Source organism: Camelus ferus, chromosome 5 (genome assembly GCF_009834535.1).
Source record: "Camelus ferus isolate YT-003-E chromosome 5, BCGSAC_Cfer_1.0, whole genome shotgun sequence".
NCBI classification, from domain to species: Eukaryota; Metazoa; Chordata; class Mammalia; order Artiodactyla; family Camelidae; genus Camelus; species Camelus ferus.
In genome coordinates, this window is record NC_045700.1 from 96,867,475 (window position 1) to 96,877,946 (window position 10,472).

Sequence of the window (10,472 nt, forward strand, 5' to 3'; positions counted from 1 at the left end):
GATACCTTCCCATGTGTTCTTCTAGAAACTACATGGTGTCAGCTTTTATAGTGAGGTTTACCATCCTCCTTGATTTTGTGCGTGGAGTGGATAGGGGTCAAGGTTCGTTTCTATGCACACCCGCACCCGGCTCCAGTGTTTGTTCAGCAGAACTTCCTCCCCATCTGATTGACTTGGCTCTTTTGTCAGTTGACCACAGGTGCAGGTCTACCTCTGCGGTCCGTTCGTTCCACTGTTGAATTCATCTGCCCCCTTCTCAGGACCGCAGGCTGTGGCCCCGGGGCTCAGAGCTGCGGAGCAGTATCACTAAGAGGCAGAGAGAGTGAAGAGTAGAAATAGCCTGCTGGCTGGGAAACACCGAGGGTGACCAGCCCCGCAGGGCGAGCTGATGAGAGTGGAGGTGGGGAAACAGGGCAGGGAGAAGGGGCAGTGGGGGGCACCAGGTACCAGGAGGAGCGCCCCCATGCACAGGAGGGTGCTTGGACCACGACAGCACCAGTGCCGCTGGCAGTGGGGCTGTGGCAGTCCCCTCTGCCGTCTCACTTTCCCCCATGAACCAGAAGGTGAGGATGCGGGGAGCGGGGAGCCACTCGTGGAGAACGGAGGAGGGTTGAAATGGCACACACAACTGTCTGCACACAAGCTGCTTCTACTCTCTTGTTTCCAGAGGAGATACTGTCCATGTCGACATACAAAAAGTGGTCTGTGCCAGCAAGGGCGTACCCAGTGGGAGGGCACTGCTTAATATGCACGAGGTCCTGGCGTCAAGCCCCAGTCCCTCTATTAAAAAAAATTTTTTTTAAGGCAGTAGGAGTCATACCACAATAAAGGTGTTAAACATAAGATAAAAATTAAAATAAATAAAAATAAAAACTTGCTAAAAATAAAGGCAGTAAGTGTCGTCTCCACTGTGTAGGTGCAGAACACTGATTTATTCAAGATCAGATACAGGGAGTTCACCACGCGGGGCAGCACACGGTGCAGGTGGGGACAAGCTCCGGTCTCACTGCACACGCGGTTCTCAGTCTTGACGATGCCACAAGGGATGCATCAGCCCGCGGCACACAGCGGGTCACACGAAAGGCATGGCACCTTCATCCCAGGGCCTCTGGAGACCCACTGCCCTGCTTTCTCAGACCCCCAGGGGCTGACCCTGGCCAGGCGCGGGTGGTCCCTCCACCACCCCCTACCCACGCAGGTGAAGCCCGGTCCCTCCCCCAGGTGTTCAGGGGCCCCCTGGGGCAGTGCAGCCAGGTGGGGGTGGGCGGTGGGACAGGCGCCCGGCTCAGCACTCCCCGGCGCCCAGAGTCTTGGTCTGGCGGAAGACACTCTGCATGGCCGAGATCCGGTCCCTATCCTGGATGTTGAAGACCTGGAACTGGGGGCAGGGCGGGGGCAGAGGGGTCACAGGGACACCCAGGGGCCGTCACAGGGCCCCAGCACAGTGTGGGACATCACGCCGACCCTGACCACCGGGCCTCCCACCTCGGGGTCTTCGCCTGCAGGTGGACCTGCCAGGGCCCTCTCCACTAGGGCCCTCGCCTGGATGGCCCCAACGCAGAGGAAGCCCCGCCGGGAGCTTGCTGGGACCAAGCATGCATCACCTCTCCAGCCGCCGCCACCCCTGGCCCTTGTGTCCTGGAAGGAGCCTGTGCTGGCCCTCGGGGTGAGGGTGGGAGCTGGCCCTCGGGGACAGGAGCTGGAGGGGCTCTGTGGGGTGGAAGGGGCGGGGCCTGGCAGGGTACAGGGAGGGGCAGCCGGCGGACAGCGGTCAAAGGCCCATTGGGCACGGCCGTGGGACTCCTGCATCCAGGGCTGCAGCAGGAAACTGCACGAGGCCCAGGACAGCCACCCACCTTCACAAGGAGCGGAGCCCGAGGGTGGGCCGGTGGGGCTCTGGGCATTCTTCGAGAGTGGTTCTGGTGGGTTATGGGGGCAGGCTAAGACATGCTGCCCTGGTTCCCAGAGACTGGCCCTTGGCTCCTCTCCTCCCGGCTCATCTGACCCCCAGGCATCACGTCTTCTCTGACAGACACTCTCGCTGTCCAGAGGACTGACCCGACCCCCCTTCCTCAGGTCCTGACTGGGAAGAGTGGACCAGGGCTCCCTCCCCAGCCACCCTCTGCTGCTGCGCCCACCTTGTCCAGCAGGACGTCAAAGTAGGCGGTGGCCCAGTAGGTGGGGTCGCTGGCAGGCAGCTGCAGGAGTGCCCTGACCCCGCTGCCGATGCGCGGCGGGGCGCTGCGGCCCAGGTGGGTGACGTGGATGCGCAGGGAGGCCTCGGGCTGGCTGGCGAAGCGCTCCACGCGCTGGTAGAGGGTGCTGAGGTCCAGGCTGGCGTCCTGCAGTAGGTTCCGCTCGGGGTGGAGGAAGTGGGGCAGCGTCCTGGTGGCCAGGCCGCAGAGCAACACCACCAGCAGCCGGTACACGGCGCCCTGCAGCTCTGCCCAGTCCTCGGGCGTCGGGAAGAGCACCGAGGCCCACAGCAGCACTGTCTGCAGGCCGGACCACGGGGTCAGGCCCCCCGGAGTGTGGGGTGTGGCCTGGCACCCCCCTCATACCTGGCCGTCTGCAGCCCACCACCCTCATCAAAGCCGTCCCTACTCTGCCCTGTACCCTGACTCACCGGCACCTCTCCCCATCCTTCAGGCCTGCCCTGAGTCCCAGCCCTGCCCTGCCTGCCGCCATCATCCTGGAGCGTCTCTTCTCCCAGTGCCCCACCCCAGCCTCCTCTCAGGGCACTCTGAGGCTCGCACTCATCCGCTGGGCTTTTCCCACGTGACCCACCCTCCACTGAACTCCTACACATACCCTGCAGCCCTACACAAAGAGCCCTACCCCGTGGCATATCCTAGCCCTCGTCTGTGTGCCCAGGATGCCTGGGCACATGATATATCCGAAGCCACAAGAATGGACTTACCTGGCCCCCAGGCACCTTCTCCTCCCCCTGAGCCCCCCATACTAGGGCCCCTCTCCTGTCACACAGTTGCCTTGATGCATCCTCTCTTTCCACCAGCCTCCTCATTCACTGTGGGCTCGGGGGCCACAGTGCATGAGACCCTAAGGGACCCTCTCAGAAGCTAGTGCCCCTCAAGGGTGAGGCTAGAGGCTGAGAGGGACAGTGAGTGGGCCACAGGACTCACTGCAGAGCCATCTTGGCCCCAGGTCGGCCACCTCCCTAACCCCCACCGCCGTTCCTCACCCATGGCTCATTCCAGGAGGAGACCCCAGACCCCGCAGCCCCAGCTGCCTCCCCTTCACTGCCACGCGGGGTGGGTTGGATCAAGCCCTTGGCGCCCTCGAGCCACAGGGTGTACCTTCAGGTGGCCGAAGGTCAGGCCTGGGCCCTGGCCGCCATCCCGCCAGCTCTCGTGGTTGACTCGGTCCAGGATGGAGAGGCTGTCCAGGCGGTGGCCCTGGAGGGAGCCCAGCACACCAAGCAGCCTGGTGAGCAGGTAGTCAGTGGAGACCCTGGGAGCCCAGACAGACACACCACATTGAGCCAGGCGTCCACGGGCACCTGCGTCCCCAGCTTATGCCCAGAAAGGACATCCCCCCACCCCAGCCTCTGTGGCCTCTGTAGGATCAGAAGCTTCTGAGCCCCCCTGGACAGCCCAGGCCACCACGGGTGCTCGCCCCTTGCACTCAGCTCTCCCCGTATGCTTTTCAGGAACTGCCCTTGTGGGCTGTCAAGTGTGGAACGTCCGCTTTCCATGCAGATGCCCAGGCCCCAGACCACAGAGGGACGCAGGGTGCCCCAGGTCCTCTGTGTGGACAGGAAGACTCCACTCTGACCCTCCTGGGGTTAAGCAGTGGCTCCTGGTCCCTGGGCAGGGACATGGGTGGAGCCACCCAGCCTGGCTGGGGTGACCCTTCACTCCACACCCCTTTGGGAAGCCCAGCCTCCACCAGGCAGCCACACACTCAGAATCTGCCCCTCCAGCAGCGCCCACAGCACGGGGCGTCACACACCAGAGGAGCTTGTTGAATGGACGGAAGGGTGGACACTGAGGACAGTGTCCTGTGGGCCCCACTCTCTGTGGAGCCTCAGTATTGGACAGTCCTCAGGAGTCTGTGGTGGATGGGGTGCTGGAAAGGCCATTTTCCCATTTACTTCTGAAAACATGACTCCGCTCCGCTCAGCCCGTCTCTCCTTTGTGGGCAGTGGCCCTTCGTCAGCCTGGACGCAGCCCCTGCTTTATGCAGAGGTGGCTGAAGTGGGGACCCTGGGGGCCGGCAGGCTCACGGCTCCCTGCTGGGGCTCCCGGGGAGCTCCCGGGGGGCAGGAGGCCACAGAAGGGCAGGACGAATGTCCTCCACTTCCAAGAATTGAGTCAACTGTAAGATCAACCCCTGCTACTTCAGCGGTGCTCCGCCCCCGAAGTGCCCCATCGCAGCGACCTTGCACATCAGGTGCTGGCTAAGCAGCATCAGAGCTGCATGGACCTCAGTCCCCAGCCCCGAGTTTGAGGACTCCAGTGGGGCACAGCCTCTGCTCACACACGCTGACTCGGGGGCCCTCCTTCCCTGCAGGGGCAGACTGCCCTTACCAAGCGCAGGCTACTGGGGCAGAAACCAGGGACCCGGGGCGAGCAGGGCAGGGGTCGGGGCTAAACACCACCTGTGGGGACTCACGGGAGGGGGACAGGCATCTGGGAAGGGCAGTCCAGATGGAAGATGCCAGCAAAGCCCCTGATGACCCCCCTCCTTAGATTCTGACCGTCCTCCCTGGGGACCCCTCCCAGCTGCCCCAGGAACCCTCGTGACCCTGGGTGAGTCACGTGAACTCTTTGTTGCTTTCCCTCCTAAAATGAAGGCGCTGGGCTGAGGGACAAAGGGTCTGGTCTGCACTTCTGCGTCCCTCCTCACAGCCTGACAGCTCAGCCCCCTGGGTCCTGAGGGCACAGCTCCACCCTCCCCGAAGCTCCAAGAGGGACAAAGCTGGCAGCAGGGTAGCGGGCACTCTAGTCAGATTCCAAATTTCCTGAGACCCCAGTGACATCAGTGTTGTACAGATGCCCCAGGCCGAGGCTGGGGGACCCCGCAGGGCTTCCTGCCTGGAGTGAGGGGAGCAGGGCGTGGCGGTCCCTTCCCGCCAGGTTCCCAAGACCCCACAGACCCAGCAGGTGCGTCCTACCTCCAGTGCTCGGCACTGGCCGGCACCAGGGCCACCTCCTGGCCAGTGATCCTTTTCAGGCTGCCCTCGGGGAACCCAGGCACCAGCTGGGCCCCCTCCAGGGCTGGCACCCTGAGCCTTGTCCGCACCACGGGCATGACATTGAAGCGGATCGTTCTCCAGCCGCCGGACACCAGCAGGGACAGGTGAAGCTGCTCTTCCCTCAGACTGTCCGCGTTCAGAGAACCTGCAACAACCCGCCGGTCATGCCAGCCTCCGCCAGAGCACTCCGCCACCCTCCTGCCCCCTCGGCCTCCCTCCCCCTGCAACCCTCTCTGCCCCAGCCCCAGCCCCAGCCCAGGCCTGGGCCCAGCGGAGCCCACACACACCTGTGTGGCTGTTACGAGCCGAACTGTGTTCCCCAGAATTCACGGGTGGAAGCCCTAACCCCCAGCACCTCAGGCTGTGATTGTGTCTGGAGATGAGGCCTTTTAAGAGGTGATTCGGTACAATGAGACCATTAGGGTGGGCCTACTCCAGTGAGATTGTCCCGGCAAGAGAGACAGCAGGGCTCTGCACACAGAGAAGAGGCCGCGCGGGCACGGTGAGAGGGCAGCTGCTGTAAGCCCGGAGTCCTCAGGGCAAACCAACCCTCAGACTCCTTGACCTCGGGCTTCCGGCCTCCAGAACTTTGTGGAAATAGGTTCTGTGGTTTAAGCCCCACGGTCTGTAGTATTTGTTACGAGGCCACGCACACTGACTGTCTGACGCCGTGAGAGTGCTGCTCAGCTTAGCGACTTCGCAGCATCGGCACTGAGGTCTTCCTACCAGTGCCCAGGTTAGAAGCAGCCTCATGGTCTGTCTCCCTCGCCCCCACCCCCCTGGAGGCCTGAGCCTGCTGGTGGAGCCGCCCCAGGCCTTCCTGAGCCTGCCCGCGGCTCCATCCCGGTGCCCGTGGTCCCCCTCAGCCCAGGCTCCCCCTCCCCACGGCTGCCTCTGGCAGGATCGGGCCAGCACCTGGGCTGGGCCAGGAGCGCATGGCTCAGAGGACCAGCTCCGCCCAGGGCAGGGGCCACCCCACGGCTGCATCTGAGGGCCCCCACCTGCCTGACCCAGTGATGGGGGGGGTCCCACATGGGAGGGGCCGGTCTTTCCTGCAGGCCCTTCCTCCAGTGCCCTGAGGCCCTGGGTGGCTCTAAGATCCAGAAGCTGTCGCCTGGAGGAAGGCCTCCAACGCGCCTCTAAGTGGCTGGATTTTGAGGCTGTGCCCGGCGCCCCCGTCAGTCCTCAGGAAATGCCTCAGGGTGGGCGCTCTTACTGCCCAGCACCCTTTTCCTGCCTACCCCCCCACCTCCCATGCTGGCGGGTCTGCAGAGGACGAGCTTTGCTGCTGGGCCACCTTACCCAGGGGACCCGCCTCCCAGCAGCCGTAGCCAGTGAGCGGCCCCTGGGGGCCGGGGGCCGGCCTCTGTGGGCTCCTGCACCCCAGCACCCAGGAGGCTTGGGCGGGGCCAGGCTTCCCCTGATCAGGCCCGTTGCTCCGCCCAGGCCCCTCCTTCTCCCTGGAGGCCTCCCTGAGAGCCCCTCAGTGAGGTCTGTGCACAGGAGCCCCCATCTCAGACTTTGCCTGTGGCTCACCTCGTAGGAAGGGCTGCTGAGGGGAAGGGCAGGGCTGGGCCCCAGGGCTGAACACACAGAGGCCCCAAAGGCCACAGTCGGGAGACGCGGGCTTGGTTTGCCCAGCGTCCAGGAGGAGGCCCTGGATCCCACAGGCCACCCCAGTCCTTGCACGAGACCCTGTCTCCTCCTGCACACCACGGACTGCCTGTTCCAGCTGAAATGCCTCTGGCCCCCCGCCCTGCCCTAACCCAGACCCCAAAGGGCCCAGTCCTTTCCTCCAGAACAAATGAACAGCACGTAAAGAAGAGGGGAGCTGAGCAGGCATCTCCCAGGGGAGCAGGAGGGACGCCCTACTGACTAACACCACCCCATGCATGGCACAGTCTCCCCTGCCCTTCCCAGCGCTCCCAGAGAGGGTGCCTGGGTCAGAGGTCGGGAGGCCAACCAGCAGGGGCTCAAACAGCTTGTCCTCGTGTCCTCGTGTTGCAAAGGGAGTCCCCAGCATGTGCCGTGGAGAAAGGTTCCTGCAGCTGGTGAGCGTGAGAGCCAGGTCCCCACCTTCCGAAAGCCTGCACAGCCCGCCCTGGGCCGCCCACCGCCCTGGGAGTCCTGTGGGAAGGAGATGGCACCTGGGACGCAGACCCCTCCCCAGCAGTCTCCTGCACCTCCTGGGAACCAGCCCAGAGCAGGCCCCAGCCCTGCCACTTGGGCTTCAGTCCCCCCATCGATTAAAGGGAGGAGGGGGCTCAGTGATCCCCACCCCCCCATTCAGTGTCTGAGGCACCTGTCAGGTAAAGCCGCCACGGGTGTTTTCGTGTCCTTATCTACTGTTGGTCACACGTTTTGTTCACCAAAAGGTGGCTTGGAAGGCAGCCAGCCACACCTGTCACCCTCCCAGCCGCTCCCCACCTCAGCCCCCGCCCGGTCTCACCGGGTTCCCAGGGTGGGGGCAGCCTGACCCTGTCACCTGGGGCTGCTGCGTCCCTTTTAAGGAATGTGTCAGGAAACAATGCCTGGAATTTCCCTGCCTGCAGAGGTCGGCCCTGGGTGTGGCTCCCAGCCTCCTCAGCGGCGTCCCCAGCAGGATGCCTGGCCCCTGGGGCCCTGGGGGACCCAAGTGGCTGGGGAAATAGGGGCCTGGCAGCTCAGACCAGGGCTGGGCAGAGCCTCGAGCTCACCCCAACTGGCGGGTCTGTCTCCAGGTGGGGCACAGGGCCCTCAGGGGGCAGGGCCAGGTGGGACGGAAGGAGACAGAACAACCCTGCCAAGCCACCTGCCGTAATTAAAAGGTTCAGAAGATGACCGGACATGGTGTCGCGGGGCTGGGCTCTAGCAGCGCTCAATGACAGGGTCCAGCCGACCTGTAAGGGTGCTTTTACCTTGAGAGGGTGGCCACCTGCCCCAGGTCACCAGCCAGGTCTGGAGAGGGACTGGCGTTGGCAGCCACCTTTCTAGGGTGAGAGAAGACTTCTGCCCAGGAGACCAAGCCCCTTCCGAATCCCTCACATCAGCCTGCGGACAGAAGCCCGGCCTCCCCAGAATCCACAGGAAGCACTCAGGTGGAGAGCTTGGTCCTGTGGGCCCAGGTAGCTGAGGTCCCCAAGCCACCAGGCGGGCCCAAGCCCAGATGTGAGACCAGACCTGAGCTTCACATGCTGGGCAGCCCAGGGCAGGTCACTGTCCCTCAGGTGGGCTGACCACCTCCACTTGCTGACCTCACAGCGGACATGAGGGCCAGACGAATACCAGGTGGCAGCCACCACTGCCACACGCCCATCCCCTCCCAAGGGAAGCAGGGCCCATCCTCGGCCAGGACCACCCACATCTTTGCCCTGACCCTCAGGAGGACGGGCTTCATTGCCCAGGGTCCCCACTGTCCTTCCAGGTTGGCCAGTCCTTCCAGCACCTTCATGGTCCAGGCAGCCCCTGCTGGAAAGAAACTCACAACTTCTGGGTCTGCCAGGAGCTCTGCCCACCCCAGGGCTCACCAGCCAGCAGAGCACATCGGCAAGGCACCCAGAGGAGAGACGGAGGCCAGACCCCTGGCTCACTTGAAAGCACCTGAGCAAAGAGCCTGCCCAGGGCCCAAGACACCAATTAGCACCCGAGCCATGAACTGAAACAGATCTGTGCACACATGCACACACCCCCCACACACGTGTTCACACGCAAGCACACGTGTACGTATACCTGCATTCATGACCCTGCACTGGCACACATGTGCACACGTGCACAGCGAGCAACCACACGTCTGTACACACACACTGCCATCACACATGTGCACACAGACGCGCGCACAGAGTGACCCGGTCCGCTACCTGGTGTGATGAGGCTGTGGTGCTTGCAGTGCACAATGGCTGCCACCAGAAGGTCCCTGAGGACATGCAGGACCTTGCTGGGCACGATGTGGCCACAGCACTTGGCCCTGCCCTCTGAGGAGGCGCTGAAGACGTCATCCGTCATCCACCAGCTCCAGGCCGGCCCCTGCCCCAGGGACGCCCAGACGGTAGCATGCCGGACCATCCCCTGCCGCAGTGGCCCCCACCTCCTCGACCAGGAGGGCCTCGGCGTCCACCTGCAGGGGCACCTCCACATCCAGCGGGTCCTCTGAGGAGCGCAGGGCAAACTGGAAGGCCTCCAGGTCCTGGGAGTAGTCCACGAGGAAGCGGGGGTCCAGGCTGCGCACCTGCTCCAGCACCGTGAGCAGCACGTTCTCTGCACGCTGGAAGTCCTGCGCCCGGGGTGCCGCCCGCGAGCGGATGGCCTGCAGATAGTGGTGCCACAGGGGCACCTGCACGGCCATGGCTGGGCCGGCTCTGCTGATGGGCTGGAAGGAGGCACCCGCCCAGGAGAGGAGCAGGTCTGCAGCTGGGGCCCCAGCTCCCCACGGCGTGCACAGCGCGACTGGCGGGCGGGCGGCCGGGGCGCAGCGGGTTAAATAGCTGCCCTTGGCCCAGGCTTCTGAGGTGAGGGTGAGTCAGTCACCAACAACTAAGGATGTCACAGGAGCGCTGGGCAGGGAGGCGGGGCCTGGTTACCACCGGGGAGGCCTCACGGGGCTCCTCCCTCAGTCACACCGACTCCATGCCTTAGGCCCAGGGCCCACCCAGGCCGGGACTCGCCCCTCCTGGGCCCACTCCTTCTGCTGTCCTGCGCCTGGTGCTCGCCTGCCCACCCGCAGTAGCAGCAGCCGCAGCATGCCTCTGTGACATGGGGCCTCCCCCAGAACGAGGGGGGACGTGTGGCATTCCCGCTGCTCAGCTGAGAAAGGTGGGGCAGAGCCAGGGCTGCCCCAGGGTGACCCAGCACCTCCCAGCAGCCTCCCTGAGGGCCAGGGCTCCGGCTGTGTTTCCATAGCAACCTGGACGTCCCCCTCTCAGAGCAGGGAGCCTCAAACGTGGTCCTTCTGAGGTCCAGGTGTGAAAGCTGCCTCTTCCCCCTGCAGGGCTTGCGTCCAGCCCCAGGCCCCCAGCCTTGGGCCCTCAGGCTCTTGGGCTGCCAGCCTCCCACCCTGCCTGCTTTTCTGCCTGAGAGGAGCCATCACCACCTGGACCTAGAGCTGGACCGAGCCTGGTTCCAGGGACGTCCCCTTGGGTTCACCTGGCCAGGCTGGAAAGCCTCACCCGGCTGGCCCCCTCCGGCTCCTGCCCCGGGCACTCTGCCCAGGCCAGCCTGCCTCCCTGCTCAGGGCTCTGCAAGTCCCAACCAGCAAGGGGAAGCCACCCCTCCAACCTTT

The 10,472-nt window shown here is 64.2% G+C and overlaps 1 protein-coding gene across 1 annotated transcript; it reads right to left on the minus strand.

Moving 5' to 3' along the window:
- Positions 1-906: 906 nt before the first annotated feature.
- On the minus strand, positions 907-9,915 carry MAB21L4 (mab-21 like 4). The gene is given in 6 exon segments (XM_006178341.3): positions 907-1,378; positions 2,139-2,495; positions 3,318-3,471; positions 5,138-5,363; positions 9,055-9,202; positions 9,204-9,915. Coding segments are annotated over 6 exon segments (1,314 nt in total). The 5' UTR covers positions 9,540-9,915; the 3' UTR covers positions 907-1,285.
- Positions 9,916-10,472: the final 557 nt, after the last annotated feature.